Source organism: Lepidochelys kempii, chromosome 10 (genome assembly GCF_965140265.1).
Source record: "Lepidochelys kempii isolate rLepKem1 chromosome 10, rLepKem1.hap2, whole genome shotgun sequence".
NCBI lineage: Eukaryota > Metazoa > Chordata > Testudines > Cheloniidae > Lepidochelys > Lepidochelys kempii.
Window position 1 is genome coordinate 69,166,644 of NC_133265.1, and position 24,023 is coordinate 69,190,666.

The 24,023-nt window shown below is 39.1% G+C and overlaps 1 protein-coding gene across 4 annotated transcripts in view; it reads right to left on the minus strand.

Moving 5' to 3' along the window:
• Positions 1–24,023, minus strand: part of ARNT2 (aryl hydrocarbon receptor nuclear translocator 2) — a 132,828-nt gene that overhangs the window by 29,388 nt on the left and 79,417 nt on the right. For all 4 annotated transcript variants that reach the window (XM_073304107.1, XM_073304108.1, XM_073304110.1 and 1 more), the window contains exons 7-12: positions 23,611–23,676; positions 23,105–23,190; positions 13,168–13,244; positions 11,119–11,253; positions 10,080–10,154; positions 4,098–4,249 (exon numbers count right to left, since the gene is read on the minus strand). In XM_073304107.1, the coding sequence (XP_073160208.1) occupies positions 4,098–4,249; positions 10,080–10,154; positions 11,119–11,253; positions 13,168–13,244; positions 23,105–23,190; positions 23,611–23,676 (591 nt within the window). The remainder of the gene's footprint in view (positions 1–4,097; positions 4,250–10,079; positions 10,155–11,118; positions 11,254–13,167; positions 13,245–23,104; positions 23,191–23,610; positions 23,677–24,023) is intronic.

The window sequence follows — 24,023 nt, forward strand, 5'->3', positions numbered from 1 at the left end:
TTTTTTGGCAAGGTACTAAACACAGAAAAGAAGTTGGGAAAGTCAACTGCTTCAAGTTCCAAAACAATATTCTAAAAAACAACCATGACCACCACTGCCCTCTACAGTCCTCTTTGAAAAACAAACTGCATTCACTGGGAAACACAAAATGAAACCTTTCTAATAATAGAGATCACTGGCAGGCAAAACAGACTTCTCTGAATTCAATTGATAGCTATTTATCAACATATATCTATATATCAAATCAAACGTATTATCATAGCATCAGTCTCAGGTCAGAGTGCCTGTAAGATAAATACATGGTTTAAAACTAACACAGCTCAGTAAAATGAATATCAATTTTAAAATGAAAAAAAAAAAAAAGAAAAGAAAAAAAAGCCTCACAAGATAAACCCTTCCTCCAAGAGCTTTAAAATTATCACCCTAAAACAAATTCTAAAAATAAAACAACAAGGGTTAGAAATATACTATTTAAGCTAAGTCACACACTTTTTTCTTGTTTCTGTGGCTGAGTAGGCAAACAGGGCCACAGCACAGACCATCAAAACATTTTCACTGCATAACCAGTATTCTAGTTTTTAAGCTGGTGAGGTAAAAGGCATGTGAGCCAGGAATGGGGCTAATCACTTATTTTTCAGGTGACCACAGAGGTTTTAAGAAAGTAGAGCATGTATAAATCTTCAATCTGGCCAGACCTACATAGACAAAGACAATTATGTCTCACAATACTCGCATACCTCCTTGCCAGGTAAGCCATCTGCATAGTTTGAAAATGCAGAGTTGTAAAGGCCCTTTTAACCTATTATTATTCAACATTTCCAGATATTCTTTAAATGAGAAAGCCGGGGGGCATATTTGTTGCGTGGACAACTGCCATATCCAGTTGCGTAAAGATACAGACAGACAGACATAGAAAATAGGATTTTAAAAGGGATATTGTCGAAATATAGAATAGAATTAAACATATGTTTACCTGGTCCCTTGTCTCAAATAAATACTTGTGGCCAAATTTTTAAGCAATCTTGAGCCAATATACTATGGTGCTAGATGCATTATAAAATGTATACACAAATCAAAACCTGTTTCTGATTTTGCATACACAGTTGACTGCATCTGTAAAAGAGAATATGCACCCCCTGTGTCTTCAAGTAAATCAGCCTGTTGGGCCCAGTGTCCATTTGCAAATTAACCATCTGTGCATGCAAGAGATGAACCTCCACTGATTCAGTTACAATTAGACATGCAAAAAATGGGCATGCAAATCAGAGGCTAATTCTGAAAAGCTGCCCTTCAGAAGGTGAGCGTCATATACATACACAAATGGCAAGGGAGCAGAAGTCGGTAGAGCTGTGACTATTTACTCAAGCTGAGACTCTTCCCCAAAGTATCCAGAAAATAATATATCCATACACAGGTGAAGCATAGCAATAGCTAGTGAGCCATAACAGTAAGAATTGCACTGTGCATGTGTGTAGGAAGGAGAGAAGAAATGGGAAAAGAAAAAATAAGTCAGTTGAACAAAACCTAGATAGATGTTCTGTTCCTTCTAATCTAGTACTTAAATTTACAAGCTTTTTTTTTTTAAAAAAAACCCCAAACCAACAGACTTTTTTTTATTGTGTCACAGCTCTCCAAAGAAGGAGGGAAGGCAAAACATATTTAGCAATTTCATTTTGTATAAGAAATAACGTGGAAATACCATCTGTCGAACTAACAGCATCCAATCTCCTTATTAGGGAAACATCTCTGGTTTGTTTTTAAAACCAAGTAAGGATAGATATGACAGGATCCAGATACTAGCACAGTTTTATTCATCCCAGTCTGTGCTAGGGAGCCAAGGTATCTTGAAAAGGAAAATATGGCACAATAGTCAACACTACTTAATTTATAGGTCAAAATTTAGATCTCTGGACTCTGGAAATAAAAGCCAATTATTTCAGTTGGCATCCAGTTATCAGCAATTGTCTCTAATTTTGCACGCTTGTTTTTATGTATGCAAATGATTACGTGCAAAAGTATGGGTGTGCATCTTTTCCACCCCCATACATAAATATTTGGGTGTGCAAATGAGGCAGCTGAATAACCAGCTCCCTGATTTCAATAAACAAGATTTATTTGCTCCAAATGGGTAGAATGTCCTTTTTTTCAGGCACGGTTGATATGTTACCAATAAGGGTTTTAGTTGGCAACTAAAAAGAGACCTCAGAGCCAATTCTAACCATTTATTTTAAGTAGTGTTAGGTCAGTGCATAGCAGAACAGTGCATACCTCAATCTGTAAAAAAAAAAACCTTTTGCAGCCTGATCACAAACAACTTACACTGTTTGACATCGTTCTGAAGTTAGCTTACAATTTGGTACATTTATAGGACTTTGTATATTTTCACTGTAACTTATGTCCTCTTTTTTCACAGAGGAATTTATTTTTAAACAACATTATTTTTGCCCATAAATTTCCAGGACATTTGAACATCTGTTTATCTGTCTGGCACATCAGATTTTTGCTGACTTAAGTGAACATTATAGTTGTTTGTTAGGACACTACAAAAACAGTATTCTTTCCTGAACAATTCTTGTAAAGGTTACATCTTTCTGGTAATTCTTAGCAAACTAGATTTTTTCTTCTCAGCATGATTCCCAGGGCACTGTGGGAGTTTAACTCATAACCAAGTTACAAGCCTTATAAACTCTGGTGCATAGGCTAACAGGTAGGATATGCAAAAATGGGCATATTGAGGGTGAGGCTGGGTTTCAAGTGACCCTTAGTGTCCAAGTCTGTGTCATTGTCAAAACGCTCTCCTAAGCAACAAAATAGAATATAGGGTGATAGTTGAAACAGAGGAAGAACACTTACCATTTTTATAAAATGCAAAGCCAGAGGAGAGTTGGTTGTGATAGTGAAATTATCAGTGCCCATCTACATTAATTAAGTGCCTGTTTGAGATCTCCATAACACATTCTAACAGGACTGTAACATAGATCTCAACTTTCCCTTTGAGTTTTAAACTTGTTAAAAAAAACCCACCCAGCTTAGTCCAAAGCACTTTTTAAAATATCAGATTATTATTTTGTTGGGAAAAGATCCATAACAGAAGAAAACATCTCACATTAGCTTCTGCAGCTGCTGGCTCTGATAGTCTGTGTTATGAGGTTATGCGGTGAATTAGGCTGCACTGGATTCTTAGGAGAACTTCTTTGGAAGCAGCTCTACAATACCAGTTTGGGGATTAAACATCTTAAACCTCTCTCATGGGTATAGTCACAGCTTGTGCCCAGAATAATTTAGACTCACAGTTATTTGAGCACATGGCTCTAAAGGACCGGGGAGGCATTAAGATGCCAACCTAACATAAGCTGCTGATGTGAGCCTGCCAAAGAAAACAATCAAAGGAGCTGTTCATCTTTGTAACCTTTACCCCCAACACCAAGTAAGTGCCAGTCTTCTCCTACCATGGTCTGTTCAGGAGTTACTCTAGCAAACTGCCACTGGCTGCAAGGTCATAGGGATGAGTCAAGGAGAGGAGGAACAGGTCTAGGACATGTACACAGTTATAGCACACAAGAGGCAGGAAACTTGTTTATGTGAGCTTGCCATTCCTTTAAGCAACTCTGCAGCTTTCCCTTTGGGCTTATGAACTGGGCTAACTTTTCTCCAGTCTCACAACTGAATTGAACTGGATTTGGACTAGATACCAAGAGGTGAAAATCGCCAACCCTTATTATTAATTCTCTAAGCTATCCTGCTCTTGGCAGATATTGTGCTGCTGGAGGCCTTGTCCTAGCCTTCAATGGAGGCTGGATCAAGCCTGTTGGGCTTTTCTGATTTCATGAGTTATAGTTATTTGTTTTAATCTGTGCTGCACCCATATGCTAATGACACATAATATATGGCAATATATGTTAAAGAGAAACATTTATTTGTGAGAACTTGTATTGTAGACAACCCGACTATAGTTTGGGGGTAAGGATAAATGAATGCAACTGGAAATAAGCCACCACGAGAACCTGACCTTGAGTTTTTACATTGGTTTTAACTGCATGTTTTTAGATTAAATTCTTTAAAAAAAAAGCATTTCAAACTCCATGAAAAGCACATACTTAACGTTAGTGTTGGTGCAAATGATGTATTCAATCTCATCAGAATAAGGATTCTGAAAAGTGAAGCTGCTGGTCCTGATTAACATCCACTCCCGGTTTTTGGTACGAAAACGATACATCACTGACAGGACTTGGCCCTTCAGTTTAACAACCTAAAAAAGTTTTTGTAAAGGTTAGAGACAGCTGACTGATACCTGATGTAGAAACAAATAATACACCACCAATAACTAGTAGATTTCATACTGAAACTGTGCAAAGATACAGATGCAATTTGGATGTATTCTTTATATAAACCCAACAACCCAAATCCATTCTGTATTTTCAATTAGCCTCTAAGGACAAAACTGACATGTCCTGGATTACAAAATAATCTCTTCCAATTTACATATAAAGACCAATGGACTGTGTCTTTATCCCAATGGGAAGGCATTACAACAAGGCTACAACGTGGAACATATGTCAAAATATATTATGAGAGAAATAAAACCACAGCATCTTTTATCAGATGAATGTTTAGAAATAATCAGAAAACAAACTTTACAAAATGTACAAAACAAATGCCAAGAGAAAACATTAATTTTCATTAGGTTGTCTGACTACTTACAATTCCACTTGGCTGCATGGCTACCTGTTATATTTGCACTGCACCACTCACACTTTAGCATCACAGCTAAGCAAAAACTCTGAGGAAGGGATACTTAGGAAATGTAATTTGCTTTTCTTCAAACATGCTAGAACTCAGACACGCTTCCATTGCAATGTTTAAGATTTTCTGTCAGCCGTGGCATGCCAAAGCATCTGATTCTGAAGCACCTCTGTCTGAATGTGTGTCTATGGCCATTTAAATTCCTGAATGTCCACCTCCCATATCCCCCTGGGTAAAGTCTATCAATATATCCTTAGGCTACATCCTTTCTCCTTGGATGTTTTTAAAAGACAGCACAGTCAAAGCAGCTGGGAGCTCATACAACTGTTCATTACAGTCATGTCTTTTGATGTCTGGACAGTCAAGGCATATCTGCCTATCTTCGGGGTTGGAAGATTCTTTGTTCTCATGTTCACGTGTTCGGACACAATCTATCTATAGGCTCCAAACACATTATATAATCCCTCTTGCAATACCTATGAACATCACCACACAAATATAAGGTTCTTCAAAAATCTATTCCCTCTCTCAAGAAGCGCCCATTCTTATCTCAACATGTGAGGAAGTCACATGCGTAAATCCTTGAGCACCGAGAAAGAGCATACCACAGGGACTTATGAACACATAGCCACAGGGCCTTTGGTCACTTTTTAAGCTGGAAAATCAACTGAAGTCAACTGAACTTTAGGGCATTTTTAAGTCTCCTTTGTTCTGCTCATTAGCTGGGGCCGAGGATCTGGCTCTGCTCCTGTATTCCTTGTATAGCCAAATCTTCCGTTGGACTTTCTTTCACTCATTCTTAGCAGTGATAGTGAATGTTTTTAAATTTTGCCTATTTCTTATTATCTCTTTCCTGCATATAGGTAGGCAAAAAAAATATTAGTTTATTTCAGGTTTTGTCTCCATTGTACCATCATTTTTACAAAGAAAGAAAGAAAAAAAAAGTGGTATAGAACAGCACTGAATTTATGCAGCTTTTTAAACTCCCATATAACATAACAATTCTCCAATAAATGATTAAGAGCTTTGAAGAAATCCCAAGAGGAAGAATTCAAACACAGATCTCATGAATAAGCACTGGCAGGAAAATATTGGCCAGGATAAAGATGATGAAATTCCACAGTCACCCCACTAAACAGGTGAGACTATTTCCAGAGGGCGGAAAAAGAAACAAACGAGATTTGAATGCAGAAATAAAATGTACTCTTTAAACCTGCACAAAGTAATAGAAATAAAGCTGAGATTAGAAATCAGGAAGAACATTACAAAACTTTACCAAGAAAACCCTTGAGTAAGAAATCCAGCACTAAGAACAAAAACTACAGAGAGGAAAACGTTTAACTGAAGATCCAGAAAAAGACAGGAAGGACGTGACGGGGACAAGATAAAATAATCACAGAAAAGTGAAAGACAGAGACAAAAAAACACGAGGAGGTATAGGGTGAGCACACTGCCCTGACTGGTACTGCTGCAGGGAAAAATGTCTGTCTCTGGTGTGCTAGGCATGAACAACTGAGAGGAAAATATGTCTGCAACCGCTCGAAGAAGAAATATAGCTTCACTGGGTTTTGGTATGACTTGCATCTTATGACGAGACTTGGAAACAAACAAACAGGCAAAACAATAAATCAAGACAAAAGACATCTCTAAGACTGAATAATTGGCATGGTAATGTGCCAACAATTTCACAAGGAGGAGGGGTGGAAGACAGGCTATGCTTATAGTGGATCGACCACCATGAATACGTGCTCTATTATAATACAACTTAAGGCATTTGTGATGAAGACAGAGTAACAAGTTAATAGTTTGTAGGGCCTACATGCTTATATCTAAACCAGAATTGGGATGTTTGGTAATATAGGACCAAATTCTACCCTTGATTGCACAAGTTCCACTGAAGTCAGTGGTAGTTGTGTGTGTGTGTGTGTGTGTGTGTGTACTAAAGGAAGAATTTGTCACAAGAGTGGAACTTTGTCCTACAGGGGACACAATGAGGCTTTGATGATGAAACAACAGATGATCCCAGAATGGATCATCAGATCCCAGATCCCAACCCCATGAACTCTCTCGAAAGCTCGGATCTGGATCCAAATTTTTGGCTTGGGCCCATCTCTCAATGTGACATGTACAACTGACTTTTAAACAGAAATAAACTAGACAAATAAGGTCTAAAGCAGTGGTTCTCAACCAGGGGTCCGGGGCCCCCTGGGGGGCTGTGAGCAGGTTTCGGGGGGCCACCAAGCAGGGCTGGCATTAGACTCGCTAGGGCCCAGCGCAGAAAGCCAAAGCCCTACCACACAGGTCTGCAGCTTGGAGCTCTGAGCCCCACCACGTGGGACTGAAGTCAAAGCCTGGGCAACTTAGCTTTGCGATGCCCCCTGTGGCATGGGGCTCTGGCTTTTATATGCAGAAAAACAGTTGTTGTGGCAAAGCTAAGCTGTGGAATTTTTATAGCATGTTGGAGGCGGTGGGGGGGCGGGTGGGCGCGGGCGGCGGACTCAGAAAGGAAAAGGTTGAGAACCCCTGGTCTAAAGAACCTTTCCTCACATAGCTACACTGTGATCATGTTATGTCTTGTCCATTATCTGATGGTCTGGGTCTAATTCAGAAGAAATGTTATGTTTCTTGAGATCTGGCTAAGGCATTCAGCTGAAACTTACCTGGGCCACATGCAATTAGTTTCTGCTGTTTTACAGCAGGCTAGGTCATGTAATGCCTCAGGAAGGAAGGAGAAGATTCTGTGCAAATAAACGCTGCACTCCATAGCGGAATCCTAATCCTCACCCATTCGGATTGGTCTATTTATTAGTAGTCTGTAGCCTGACTTTGCTAACAGGAGTTATCCTGGAAGAAACCTGGTGTTTACTCCATGTAGCTGCTGACAAGCAGTTGCAGAGGAGAATTGCTCTAATCTGACCTTTTCAAAAAGTTCTATTTTAAATTGATCCACTGGATCCCAGGTTACATAGACAGAACATAAAGAAGAGACACAAGCTTCAGTAATGCCCAGAATAATAAAACCTATTCATCCTACTGAAAGTTCAGGGTTAATGTTTTACTTAAAACACATCCTTTTGTAGTTTCAATCCAATAAACCATATCCTTTTATCAACAAATGTTCTACCACCACACCCACTGTAAAGAATACAGAAATTGTGTTAGCGTCCATTCTGAACGTTTTCCTAGTGGATATTAGATAGCTGTCCTCTGGAACCTTCTGATACAGAACTCTATTTGTTGTTCTTGGCCTTGAGAACATATCATTCTGGCTTAATTTTCCCACCCTGATGAATGAATTTATCTTCTCAAGGAAGTAAAGGCTCTGAGATGGATTCTGGCAATCAACCAACAACTGCAAATCCCTCTGACTCTGCTATGCACCAACCTGCTTTTGACAGCATCAGCAATTTAAAAATGTCAACTTTACCGAGGATTTTAAACAAAGTTCACTGGAAATAATAGTTACCATTTTAATAAAAAAAATTCTTAAGGCCAAACTACCAATAACAAAACAAACTGTAATGATCTATTGCTCTGCGATCTGAAATAAGCAAATATTAACTTTGTAATAATATATAAAGCATGGAAGTCTTTGGTGGGAAAAACCTGAACTGTCTTAAAACAGTGCACACAAACACGATAACACAAGAAGATTCAAAGCTAATGTTTAACCTCTATCAAAAAACAAAAAGATTCTTCGGAAATGAAAACCATCTGGTGTACAGATAACTTGTTTAATTGTCTTTTAGTCATTGATGGAAATAGCCTGGATTGCATTGCTACTGTACTGAATATTCAAAGAAGGAATTCTCCACCGAAGATAGAGGCAAAATGATTTAGTGGATTGAACCTGGGATGCAAGGCCTATAACTCCACACTTTTAATCTCTGGCTCTTCCAACAGCTTGCTGTGTGAACCCGGAACAAGACACTTAGGTCTTGATCCATCAAAATACTTAAAACTAATGAATAACCATAAGCACATGGAGTCAATGGAGTCAATGACAGAACTCCCACTGACTTCAACAGTGCAGCATCAGGAGACCCTTTTGGCCTGATCTAACTCCCACTGAAGTCACTGAGTGCCTATTCATTAACTTCCATAGCAGCTGGATTGGGTGTCTCGGGATATGCTTACACTGCAGTCAAGATGTGCGGCTGTTTACAGTATGTGTAGACACACCCAAGATAGCTTTGATCTAGCTCGCTTGCTAAAAATAGCAGAGAAACTGCAGCAGCACAAGCAGCAGCATGGGCTAGCCATCCAAGTATGTACCCAGGGTCCTGGGCAGGCTTGTACTTGGGAGGCTAGCCCATGATGCTGTGACTTCTCAGCTGTTTTTAGCAAGCTCGCTAGATCAAAGCTAGCCCAGGTATATCTACACATGCTGCAATCACACTCCTGATTGCAGCACAGACATAATCTCTGAGTTGCAGATTTACAGTTTATAAAATGGGAATAATATTGTATGAATTATCTTCCTCATACAGGTTTTATGGGGTTTAATTAGTTTTGTGCCATGCTTTAAATAGATAATCATCTATATAAATCCACGGCTAACCTGAATCCAGACTGAGAACCTATTCCATATGTTGTGTGCCTTTTATTACTTTATTCTGTATTTAATTTCTTTAAATGATTTATACAGGGCCAAATTCATAGCTGGGTAAAACTGGGACTGTTCCACTGAAGTTTATGGAGTGGTGCCAATTTACACCAGTGGAGAATTTAGACCACAGGATCTATTACAGATGGGATTTTCAAAAGCACTCAGCGCTGGCCTGTGTGTATTCCCGTAGAAGTCAATGGTAACATTCCCAGTTGGGACCGGAGTTAGGCCAGCCCTGAGTGTATGTGACAATTCCTCTCTCTGGATGTGTGTGTGCCTGTATCTGATTTGCTGTTTTAATGTTTTCCTCTTAAATATTTGGTTTAAAAAAAAAAAACAAACACCACGGGAATGGAGCCGGTTTCAACTCAAAATACCATATTCTTGCTGAAGACAACCAACCCCTTGTGGTACCCATTGACGTCAGTGGGCTCTAGGCAGGCAAGTCCGGAGCCACACTATGGCTCTAAACATGCCCTGAATATTCATTTATATTTTAGAAATAAGAATGAAAAGAACATGTAAAACAATGCTATTTTTCTGAAAATATAGCACCTTGAAGATGTGTGTATAATCCAGTTTAAACTACTGGATTTACAGACATTAATATTAATAGGAATTACCCCATGAGATTCACCCTCAACTTGTAGATATCAGACCTGACCCCTGGTATTGAGAAATGTTAGGTTCTGCATAGAAACTAGAAAAAAAAAATGTAGGACAGTACCTGTTGGAAACTCTCTCTCAAATGGCTTTGATCTTCCGGATGGCAGAATTCTAAAATGTCTTTTCCCAGAAGATCCTAGGAAAGCACAATATAAAACTGTAAAAATACAAACCTGTGTGCTGATCCTACAAGGTTTTAGTTTAGAGAGTAATCCTTGCTCACACACACAGTCACATTACCTTCAATTGAACTACTCACCTGAGCGAGGGTTTGCAGGATTGGTGCCCTACATTGCCTTTAGGCTGTTGCAAAGACATATATCTTTCCTTTAAAAACAGTTTTAAGTGAATTTTTAATGCTTGTTAAAAGGTGCCAGGTTGATAGCCCTGAGGACACTGAAATCCTCTATTAATCCAGCTACATTCACTTTAATATACTGTTTTGTTTGATAAATTTACAGTAAAGCTAATTCAAATCAATATGAAAGTAAATTGATCAGATAAGGACAAAATGTCTTGCCTGCGAACAATTGTTTACATATGGAAACTATTTTCTTTGAGATTAAAAGATAACATGCTGTTATCTGTGAGAAAGCCATCACATAGAGATCATTTAGTATCCAATTATATTACCTTAATATTTATTCAAAGGAGCAGACATGAGCCTCAAGGAAAATAAGCTTCATAATGGAGGTCTGCTTGTTGTTCGATAAACTGGTAGAGAAGTTAAAATCGACAACTGTAACAATCTCTCAAAGCAGAATTTATATTGCTTTAAGAGAAATGTCTTAATTTGAAAAATAAAATTTGAAAGCTGCCTAGGATTTGAACCAGTTCAGTGCTAAAAACCAATAAATCCAAAAAGGATACAATGAAATCCCCTGTAATTAAGGGGAAAGCTCTTAATGCTAAGGACGTGTGCACAGTATGGCAAAATAAATGACACAACATCAGACTGTGATAAGGTATAGAATACAGACAGCTGGAGATCAGCTGAACTGTTGCATCTTTTGGAAGTTACGTTTTTATTTGCAAACACAGAGAGAGAATTTCCTTAATTAGTTCTCACCAATCTCTCAGTCTTAAAACTAGCAACTGACCTGTGGTTGGTAGCCAATCACACTGATACATCTTGGATCAACAAATGTGATTATTCCATCGGAGTTGTGTCTAGACAAGAACTCGGTAGGAACAGACATTCCATTCATGTCCATGCACACAGGTGAGCTAGTTACCTAGGACAAACAATCAGATAAATATTATTCGGAAAAGGAACAGTCACCATAAGTAGAGGTTGCTTTTTCATTTAAAACAACACAATCTGTTTATTGTCAACTATTTAAAGGGTTCATAAAGAAAACAAGGACACAAATAAAATGAAACTGAAATGGCTTCAGTCTAGTCCACAGCACAAAAACATCGCTCCATTACATGCACACTGGACTCACCGAACAATACGAAAACAAGCCCATCGAAGATGCCTCACAAAGAAGGTTCTAACAGCTAACTCAAGTAAGTTCCCAAAGAACTGTGACATAGGTCTCTCCCATTGGACTCTTAGGGTATGTCTACACTGCAAGAGGTGTGATTGTAGCACAGGTATTCCTCCCCATGCTACAATCACACCTTCACTTTCAGCACAGACATAACGTTAAGGGCATAATGCTAGCACAGCAGATATCACCGTTGAAAGAAAAACAGAGATTTTCTGTAAATTTTCATCAAGGTTCTTCAGAAAGAATGAAACATTTCCAGGTTCCTACTTGAGATCTATGCAGCCAGCCAAGTTAATCTACTTCTATCCATTTCTACATGGGCTAAGAGTGAGAAAAGTCTTTGCTTTGACTTTCTCTTTCATCCTAAACAACCAGGTCTGTCAAAGAGGCACAAGGCAATCTGTACAAAATCTCTTTTTGCTCTCTGCTCTGTAGCACAATAGCATCAAAACACCAGTTAATAGAGCAGGGAGGTGATTAGCTGTCACTTTATGGCTTACTGTTTGGAGTGCACAGTTCTAAAATTTGTACACCTTGATTTCTTTGTGATTAAACTTGTCCCCTGAGCCACTGCTTGCTTGATCTTGCCTTCACTCACAGAAGGCCTGCTGGCTATTCTCTTATGGAACAGATGTTTTGATGCTCCACAAGTTATTAATGGGATTTCTGGGCAAGAGTCTATTTTGGCAGCTGTAACATCTGCAAACTCCGTAATTTCCTTCTGTCCACCACTTAGGTATTTTATCTTTGAACGTAAGTGTGATTAAGTGAAAAATGTCATAGCAATGCCACAAAAATATTGCATCACACAGGAGACACTATTTGCAGAAGCGGTAACGTTTCCAGTATGATGCTCATCTGAACGGATATTGGTTTGGCAGCTACACTCCAATGACACTGTCATTCTGCCATTAAGAGTGAACAATGCCATCCTAACAGATGGGCATGAGTGAAGGCCAACAAGAAACCATGCATTAGGATCAAACGTTTTTACTAATGGCATGATTCCCAGACAGGAACATAAAAATGGCTTCCTTATTATGATTGAAAAGGTTCACCACTGCTACTCCAGCTCCAGATCAATACTCTGATCCACTAGGACTCCATTAGCAAGGGATGAAGGGAGGAAAAATACAGTACACATAGAATGCCTCAAATTTGGATGTTTTGATCAAATGAGATGTAAAATCTTATTTACACTACTTTCAATGGACTTCTGTGCATGGATCTGCCATATAATATTTCAGCAATATTAAGTGTTTGTGTGTGTAGTTATGCTTTGTAAAGCATTTAAGTACTTAGGCCCTCTTGACTGCATTAATTTTATTGTTTTCATACGAGCCTTTGCAACTACAGGTTTTCCAGCCAGTTAATTAGCCTTTTAAATCAGCAACTGGAGAAAATCTATTCACAACAATTTCCACCCCCTAATGTTTCCCTCGTCAGGTACCCAGGAAACTTCCAGAAATAATCATTTCTGCAGCCCATCCAACTCCACTTGACTGGGCACAGACACCATAGCCTTGTGCTTTTTGTGGCATGGTACAGACCCATATCTTCTAACCAGACCCTGTCAGAATCTGATATAAAACTGTACTACAACATTGACTAACATTTTCAGCAGCAGTGGATGTAATAAAGGAGCGTCTTTACCTGAAGCCTCCCTATTGCCACAAGGCAATATTTGCTACCTTGACCCACATCTGTATCTTCTTCTGGTATAGTCATTCCTAAAATAAACAACAACAACAACACCACCATTGTTACTGCTAGGAAAGGTGAAAAAACAGAATCACTTGCCTTTTTTCATAGATGGTTTCAATTTCACAAACAAAACTAGTCACTATCTTCTGGCTTCAGTTAGACAAAGGGAAACATACACAACAGCCGCTAGACTCTGATGCCGGCAATAATATTTTGAGTAATATTTCTTTTCAGGTTATTACTGCAAGATGTAATTTATGCATTTTTCTTTGGTATAGCATACACCAAATATCAGCTTTAAAAGAAAGGTACAATGTGGATTACACACCAACTTCAACATTTAGACTGGTCACTTGCCTCTGAATTAAATGGATTCGTTTCCTTTATTATAAAATATCCAGCATACTTTGTTATGCTAAAAGGAAACAGGAGATTGAAAAACATAGGGATTTCATTAAACTCTATTTGTTTTCAGTTTTTCAATGGGATTAACTATTACAGACGTGAATAAAATCAAAGCATACGGGTAGGCTATTTTCCACTCGTGTTACACAAACAGAAATGCTCTTTACATGAGTGTTGTTTAGATATTATTTGGTTAAGCCTTTAGTAAGTAGATTTCTCAATCTAAGTTTTGAGTTATCCACTTCCTGTGATACATTTTAGAAAAACTCTTCTATTGGTAACACAGTTGATTTATTTTAAACTATTTACAAGCTCTCTTCCCAATGTTTCTTGGCATTAAGACACAACAGAGAATGAATTACTTAAAAAGCAGTTTAATGTGTTAGTGAAGTTAATTGCAAAGTCAGCTACCAGTTATGAAGCAACGATCATGTTTAGAGATTATTATCCTCTGACATTTATACTTCCTAATACAAGTCAATCACACTGCAAGGAATCTTGAACTGTTTAGAGGAGAACCAGATATAGCTTTTTAAACATGATGCACATGGGATAAAAACCCTAAAACACTGGTAATTTTAGTGACGAGGTTTTCCAGATAAACTGTTCCTATAATAAGAAGTGTTATTTGATCACACAGTTTTTGAACATTACACAGTATTTTCCACTTTCCCACAGTTATAAGATATAGTAAACTATAAATGAATATGCAAGAAAATAATGAGCATTTTGTGCAATGTACTCAGTCGTCATCTTGTTCATTGCTCATAGCAAAGGTTACATTCCGAGGCCCAAATTCTGACTCTCAGATAATTATAATTAGCTCTGATTTCACCTGTAGATTTCAAAGGAACTTTACAGTAGAGAAAAAGATTTATTGTTCCCCTTCAACAGACGGTGAAAGTGAGGCAAAAGTGATTTGCCCAAAGTTACACAAGTTAAAGAGACAACGTGGGTGAGGTAATAATTTTTATTGGACCAACTTCTCTTGGTGAGAAGGAGAGCGCGACAGAACTGTGTAGCTCAAAAGCTTGTCTCTCTCACCAGCAGAAGTTGGTCCAATAAAAGACATGATCTCACCCACCTTGTGTCTCTAATACCCAGGAACGGACACGGCTACAGCACCTCATACAAGAAGTTGAAAGCAGAGCTGGGAATAGAACCCACATCTCCTACCCAATGTGGCGCCCTTCCTCTTAATGCATGCAAAGTTCCTAATTTGGCCCTTAACGAGCTTCTTTACATGTAAAGCTCTTTGATGTCCCTGCATAAAAGCCACACACTTCCTTTGGCCCATGCACAGTCCAAGCTAGTATATGAACTTAAGGGTAAATTTTAAAGGAATCACACATTAAATATAGAGTTTTAAAATACATGGAGTTCCATACTATTTTTCAAATAAATTGTTTAGTTTGCAGACTTGGAAAAGGTGATCCCTGGATAATTCAGGATTTGAGTCTCATTTTCACTAAGGATCCTTACACAACTCTGGCAAAGTAGAGAACTCTTAACGTGAACATAAATTACAGTTACACCTCCTTCAAGGCCCCTTTCCATTCTCGGAATTCAAAGGGGTCTTGATGTTAGTAAGAATCAGGCCCATAAAACAGTTAAGTTAAAAAGTAATACCTTTAGTAGAACAAATATGACTACCAACTATAACAAATATAATTACACTCTCTGTTCTATTACAACTACACATCCCATGCTGCGTAAAGAATATTTATCTCTGTACATAAATGAAAGACACTAACACACGAATGCATCAAGGATAAAATAAAGCACCAATACAGAAAGAACTACGGAGGCATGGTGTAGGGTTTTTGTTTTTGTTTTCACTGCTGTGTTTATGCACAGTGGAAGTCTTTCTCAAGTACTGAATTTAGTCGTCATCTGAAGGCATAAAGCAGCTTAAAAATACACACAGGGACAAAATCTGGCTACCTGTTGTGAAAATGGAGGTAACTGCATCGTGAAAAAGGAGGACCAAGCATATGTACTTAAAGCTTTGTACACTGACAAATAAAATTCTGGAATCAGGCTATTAGTTGAGGCCACGCTCCAAAAACATATAAAAATCCTTTGCATGTGCACACTGTATTTCCTCACAGATGCAAAAAGTAGTCCACCTGTGGATTGTGTGCAATCCGCAGAGATGTTAAGCACAATCCATTATCCTCTCCCCCATAATGCTGTGAACAATAATCTGAAAATAGAATTGTATACAGGAAAAACAAATGTAAAAGCCATGATGGACAAAGAAAGAAATATAAATAGCAAGAGGAGCTATTGGTCTCAACAATTATTATTAATACAACAATGTCACTTATTTTGAGCTGCATGCCCCCCCGCCAATACTTTTAAAAATATAATGAGGCACCTCTGCCTTGAGGTGTTTAGGGGATTAATTTTCAGAGATGCTGAGGACCCGCTTTTCCCCACTGACTTCAATGGGATTTAAGTGCGCTTAGCTCCTCTGACAACTTTTATTTTTGGCCTAAATATGTATTTAAGCTCTTAAATTTAGGCGTCAGGTTGGATAATGTTAGCTGAAGGGTCTCATTTTTATAATGGTGTTTTCAATCTAAAAACAACATTTTTAAGGTATTTTCCTTCAGTTTCACTGAGCTTTCTTACAGTTTCCTTAAAGACACAATATACCACAAAAGAAGGCAAAAGCTAAGCAGCTGGATGGTTTCCATTTCTCATAATCTTTTTGCTGATGTGTTCAATAACACTTTCCCTTTTTGGAACTTGGTTCAGGTCCACAACTGCCCAAATAAACCCAAAGCAACATAAACAATCTCCAGAATTAAACCTAGCAAAGAAATGCCATTCCTCACTGAGCTCAGGGTTGGCCAGGGGAGCTGTTGTTCCAAAATTCACTTTTTTTGTTTTTTGTTTGCGAGGTGGATTACATTAAGTCCATGCAACACAGTGGAAACTTTATTAGCTGGGTTATCCCACAAGACACACTATGCATAAAAATCTCACTGCCTGGAATTAATCAGTACATGACCCAGTGAATTGCTAACCCTTCCCAAAGCTTCTAGAGCAAAAAATATGCCAAAATGATTACCTGCTTGCCTGCTCAAAGTAATTTAGGTGCTATTATTGGAAGGATTCCATGCAGCCTATTTTTGTTCTGAATGGAAATTGTTTTCCATATTCTCTTGCTGATGGTTATAAAGATGCTATTTTACACTGCGGTGAATGTGCATAGGGGATCTGTACTTCCCCTATAATATATTCCCTATTAAATGTACTTAGATTTCATAAGGACAGGTAAACAAGATCTATGCACTGGTACTATCGTTACTTCATCTAACTCTTAACACAATGTGATTTGTTAGAATCTGCAGTTGCCTAAAAATTAGTAATTCCAAAAGCGTTCCAAAAATTTGTACCCAGGAGAAAGGCTATGAAACTGGCCTATTAATAACTTCAACAGAATAAAAACACATTATTCACATTCTTGCATGTAGCCAGTAGAAAACTTTATTTCTCAACACCAAAACATACGCTACTACTAATAAACAAATGTAGCACTACGTTTGTCCCGATTAACATCAACAGAGCTAAACATGAAAATGAACCACAAACAGAACACTGTGCAACCAGAGGCCATGTTTAATTTAACAGTATCACTGTGTGCTAACAAGCAGTTTCCCATAAGGTAAAGGCATGTGTTTAAGTGGACATAAGGAAGTGACTTTCTAAACAGTCCCTGATGAATTTCCAACTTGGTCCTAACAACAGAATGCCATTATCTCCTGTCCTTCTGCAACCCCTCAATCCTGTACTTCATGTGTATGTATAGGTGCAGAATAATGACTTTGTGGATTTTGTGGTTTCACTATATCAGGGGTTCTCAAACTTCGTTGTACCATGACCCCCTTCTGACAACAAAAATTACTACAGGACCCCAGGATGGGGGACCGAAGCCTGAGCCCGCTCACACCCTGCCACCCCAGAGGTGGGCCAAACCAAAGCCCCACCTCCCCAGGCCAGGGATCTAAAGCCAAAGGGCTTCAGCCTCAGACAGGGGGCCTGTAACCTGAGCCCTGCTGCCCAGGGCTGAAGCCCTCGGGCTTGGGCTTTGACCCTGGGCCTCAGCAAGTCTCAACCGGCCCTAGTGATCCCATTTTACCTGTCCTGACCCACAGTTTGAGAACTGCTGCAACTATATTAAACTGCAAAATAGATATTTTATGATTGTTCATAAAAGTGGAATTAAAACGTACATGATGTACCATTGCATGGCTACACATTATTTTATACCTCCATCAATTATTATTACCTGTACAGTACCATTCATGTGCATGGCACTTTAAAAGATCATAATACCTCTTGAATAGGTGTATGCAGGAATCTAAGTCCTCAAAAAATAAGGACCAAAAAAAATTTCAGTGGGTCTTAAAATGGGGGGGCGGGGGGAAGAAGTACTTGTAAAAAATTCCAAAGAAGAGGGAGTCATTTTTTTAATAAGCATTAACAATTACAGTGCTGTAAAGAGTATTCAAGCAACTATTTTTTGTTTTGTTAAAAGGAACAGTTTTGCACAAACTTTTTGATTCAGGCCAAAATTTTAAAATAACCTAACTACTCTGGCATTTTGTGGCTAAACACTTACTGTAAGTCTGACTTGGAAGACTAGAAATGAATCAATAATTGCAAGACAAAAAGCTAAAGACAAAACCAAAACAACTCCCCACAAAAAAATCACCCAAAAGAAATACAGAATTCTGTATTATTTGAAACTTTGTTTACTAGGATTTTCAATCTTCAAGTGCCCTAAGGTACCCATCTATTTGACCCTTCTGATGACAATGACTTCCCTGTAGTTTCCCTTTGGAAAAAACATTGGCCTTGGATTTGATTTATTCTTTGCAAAACCAGTAACATGCTGACATACTGTAGTTTCTCTCAACTAAATATTTCCATCCACTGCTATGTGATGAATAAAACTATTACGAAAACATCACGTGGACTGCATAAAACTCATTTCCTTCCAGGAATATGATGCTTTAATTGAAAAAAGGCAAATACTTGTTTTAAATTAAATTTTAAAATAACAGATTGGAAAAAAGTAGAATTGGTATATTTTGTACGTTTGGTTATTAGTTACAACACTTCTCATGCAATCAGAAGCACAGGTTCTTCTAGCCAGTTGGCAGCAGACAAAACAAATGTAGGATCAAAGTCTGGAATGGGCACTCAGCTAGTTTCAAATAGTGAGTCTTTTCCCCATATTGAAAATATTTTAGCACTGTATTTCATTGTTTAATAAAACATCATCACATACAATAAGCAAATAATATAACTCCCTGGAAGAGAGTCTGGATTTTCCAAAACCAACTTTTTCATTTAGTTTTTGACAAATGAATAGTTTTGAGAAATCCACCCCCTGTGCAGACAGTCTGCACAAGGCCAATATTCCACTTGCTCCTAAAAACAGATCCACATTTCCCCTACAGTTACTTACCCAGAAGCAAAGCCTGATGGCCAGGTTATGTACTTTGTGATCCTACCCAGTTTAGGGGTGGTGTGGTGCTGCATTGCCCCATGGGGAGCTCTAGTTAGGACTACCATGTTCCCCCCTACCCCCAGAGAGCACATGGAGTTTGCAAGCTGCTCCACACTTTGAGACTGTACAGCCTGCACCTCCTAATGTGCCTGGCCACCTTTCCAAGAGAGTGTGAAGAGGGTGGATGTAGGGCCATAGCTTTGCCTTCTCCTGGAAGTGCCCACATGCAAGGACTACGGAAGTCCCCAGCTCTTGTGTGGGGTACAGTGGGTACACCTCCTTTTCTCTTCCCACACCCATGTAAGGGCTAGGGACAGTCTGACCCTGAGAGAATATGTAAGTCTAACTGTTCTTTGAAAGTAAAAAAAAGATTTGGGGTCTGACAGAACATATAGGCACAAGAAGAATATAGTTATTTCATGTTGGAAATCAACACTTGAGGGTCAGTCCTGCAGTCCTTATTTAGATAAAACACCCCATTAACTTGAGCGGCGAGCTTTGCTCGAATGAAAACTGAAGAAGCAGGTCTCGTTATCAGAATTTCCTTTATACTTTACATGGTGTCAAGTATCAGGGGGTAGCCGTGTTAGTCTGTATCCACAAAAACAACAAGGAGTCCGGTGGCACCTTAAAGACTAACAGATTTATTTGAGCATAAGCTTTCATGGGTAAAAACCCCACTTCTTCAGATGCATGGAGTGAAAATTACAGATGCAGACATAAATATACTGGCACATGAAGAGAAGGGAGTTATCTCACAAGTCTGCTGACAGGGCCAATTCGATCAGGGTGGATACAGTCCTCTCCCAATAACAGATGAGGAGGTGTCAATCCCAGGAGAGGCAAAGCTGCTTTTGTAACAAGCTAGCCACTCCCGGTCCCTATTCAAGCCCAAATTAATGGTGTTAAATTTGCAAATGAATTTTAGTTCTTCTGTTTCTCTTTGAAGTCTGTTTTTGAAGTTTTTTTGTTCAAGTAGAGCTACTTTCTAATCTGTTATAGAATGTCCAGGAAGACTGAAGTGTTCTCCTACTGGCTTTTGCATGTTACTATTCTTGATGTCTGATTTGTGTCCATTTATTCTTTTACGTAGGGACTGTCCGGTTTGGCCAATGTACATGGCAGAGAGGAATTGCTGGCACATGATGGCATATATAACATTAGTAGATGTGAATGAGCCTCTGATGGTGTGGCTGATGTGGTTGGGTCCTCTGATGGCATCGCTACAGTAGATATGGGGACAGAGTAGGCAACAAGGTTTGCTACAGGGATTGGTTCCTGGTTTAGTGTTTCTGTGGTGTGGTGTATAGTTGCTGGTGAGTATTTGCTTCAGGTTGGGGGGGCTGCCTGTAAGCGAGGACTGGCCTGCCTCCCAAGGTCTGGGAGGGTGAGGGATCGTTTTCCAGGATAGGTTGTAGATTGTTGATAATGTGTTGGAGAGGTTTTAGCTGGGGGCTGTAAGTGATGGCCAGCAGTGTTCTGTTATTTTCCTTGTTGGGCCTGTCCTGTAGTAGGTAATTTCTAGGTACCCGTCTCGCTCTGTCAATGTGTTTCCTCTCTTCCCCAGGTGGGTATTGTAGTTTTAAGAATGCTTGATAAAGATCTTGTAGGTGTTTGTCTCTTCTGAGGGACTGGAGCAAATTCGGTTGTATCTTAGGGCTTGGCTGTAGACAATGGATTGTGTGATGTGTCCTGGATGGAAGCTGGAGGCATGTATAGCGGTCAGCAGGTTTCCGGTATAGGGTGGCCTACTTTTGTCATCTCCAACTTAAGGAATATTTTCAACACACAACTGAACAGTGCACTGAGCCACAGGAACCCTTCTACCAACACTACAAGAAGAAGAATTCTGCGTGGTCTCCTCCTGATGGTTGAAATGACAGACTGGACTTCTACATGGAGTGCTTCCGCAGGCGTGCACAGGCTGAATTGTGAACAAACAGCATCACTTGCCCCATAACCTCAGCAGTACAGAACACATTGTTGTTAGGTTACTTTAAGCCTTGTACTGCATTTGCCTGTATTTTGCTCCATTGACTCTGCTTTCATTCCATGTTACCACTGTGGTCCACTTCAATGAGCGTTTTTCACCAGTGTACGGTCTGCCGTGATGGGTGCCAATTAACCATCTTTACCACCCAAGTAACCCATTAAGCATGACTAGGTGTACTTCTCTGGGTATCCATTTTGCATATGACCATTTAATTCACTTGCATTTGAAAGTATCAGGAGAAAAACTCTAAAAATTGAACTTTGCTTAAAGTAAAAAAGTACATTTTGTTACAGGACTTATAACCTCTGTTTACTCTGTCTGGAGATAAAAATGACTGAAACATTTTGAGAGTTACAGTACACTAATTTAAATTGTATGAGCTTTAGCAATCTTATTACCAGCCGTTAGGAATGCAAAGAGGGACTTTTACACTTCTTTGTGGTTCCAAAGTACAGGCAGATGACATGTGGTCTGAATTATACTTGTCTGAAGGCTGATAAAATTCCAAAAGGATGCATCATTTTAATTTTTGTAGGTATCTCTCTCTCTCTGTGTGAGAGAGTGAGATAATTATATAACCTTTGAAAATATAAATCTGCACAGAATCAATAAGGAATATAAAGCTGCATGTTAAAATCTGCACAAACAAACAATGTACAGATTTAGTGTAATGGGATTTTTGGCACTCCTAATCCCTGGAGTAGCCTGAATAATGTTTGTGGTATACTCAGTCTATAACCACAAAAGGGCAAGACCTCTTGTTCAACAGGAATTGACATACTAAAAAGAATATTAAAATATTCAACTTCTGCAAATGCTAAGGCCAGTCAAACTATCCCTTCATGATGTTGGACTGGTCTCCATTTAGTCTCCCTTTGTGTTCAGACTCTTCCCATCTGTAAATATTCTCATTTGTAATACTGAATTACAGTAGGTGAGTTGTTTTTTCATTGCTGTTCAAAGTAGCATGTAAAGACTTATTTCCCAAAATCCCACATTCAAAACAAAATAACTTAATCAAGATGCAGAGATAGCAATATTCTCCACTCAGTAAATTACTTGTAAGTGAGTATACCGTTACCTAAACTGAAGCCAAAATTTTCAAACATGGGTGTCTAAAAATAGGCACTGGCTTTGGCCAGTTTTTCAGAGGTGCTGAGTACCTGCTGCTTCCACCGCTTCAATGAGAGCTGCAGGTCCTCAAAACCTCTGAAAATCAAGCCATTTTTATTTAGGCACCTAAGTTTGAAAATTGTGGACTACACTTCTGTAGTCATATGGTACCCTCATTCTGAGAGTGCAACTCTTGTAGATGACAGTTGATACTCTGCCAGTGTACATCAATGGCTGTCGTATGTGGAGAACCAGGGCAGTATATTGAAAGACTGAGGAGAATATGGATGCGCATTAAAAGTGACGCTGACTGACTTTCTGATTTACAGGAAAATGTACATGGACTAACCAGCTGAAATCAGTCAGAGTGTGATCAGTTTTTCTGTACCTCTCAGCAATGCTAACTTTAGAATATCATAATACAACCACATGCACTAGGGCATCACCTGCACATCACAGGGAGCAAATTTGGTCAGGTGTTTTATGGGTTCTTTCCACCTTCCTCTGAAACATCGAGTGTAGGAAACAGGGTACTGATGGCCCATTGGCCAGATCTGGTACGCCAAACCGAGCAAGTAAATAAATAGTAAATAAAAGTTGCACAGTCGAGTTGAACACAACGAGCTACCTGGCTGAGATTATCAGTTTATCAGACTGAGGCTGGGATTTTCAAAGGAGCCTGGGGGAGATAGGTACATAAATCACACTGCACTTAGGCTCCTAACTCCCTTTGTCTCCTTTGAAAATCCAGCCACAGATGTCTAACTAGCAAGTTGGTCAATAGATTCTAAAGATCAGTTTGGTCTTGTACATAGTACTATCTATATTGCCCTTAATGGAACTTTTACCTGCTGGTGGCCAGGCCTTGATATATCCAGTGCAGTGGACTACTGCATACTGTGCTTCTCCTTCTTTTACTGGGCCTAGGCCATTCCTATATGAGAATAAACAATACTATTAACAAAATGTTTGATAGCCAATAGAATTTTGTACTAGTACCAATTTTTAATACAAATTTACCAATTACACTAGTAATAATACTTAATACAGCTCTTACATAATGTTCAACAGCTCAAGTGCTGTATAAGCCATATCTAATTATAGGTAAGTATCATTTTACAGATGAGGTACACCCTAAGGAGTCAGTGACAGAGGCAGGATTAGAACTCAGTGATGAGCTCCCAATGCTGTGCTCACTCCACTCTGATGGGATCTCATGCTATTTGTGAAGCGTGAGTCAGATTCTGATATACAAAGACTTGTTCGGGTAAAACTGGGAAATTTAGCGCTAGTGAAATGGACAACTAGAAAAGTTCATTATGATATACTGTAGTGGCAACTGAAACAAACTCACCTGTATCTTTTTCGCATGGTGGTTATTCTGTTCAGAGGTAAATGATCCAAAGGGGCATTTCCACACCTAAAAACAAGCCAGCATTTGAAAGATAATATAAATGCCTGGGGAAAAAAATCCAATTTGAACCCCATTTAAGGATATATATTCAAGTAATATTGCGTTGGTTTTTGATTGCGTGTCTTAGAAAAGTATTTTCTGAGGGCTTGTCTACACTTACTAGGGGATTGACGTGCAGTGATCAATGCATCGGCAATCGATTTAGCGGGTCTAGTGAAGACACACTAAAATCGACCGCAGATCGCTCTCCGGTCGACTCCAGCACTCCACCTGAATGAAAAGCGCAAGGGGAGTCACTGGGAGAACGATCGGAGGTCGACATTGCATAGTGTGGACCCTGCGGTAAGTAGATC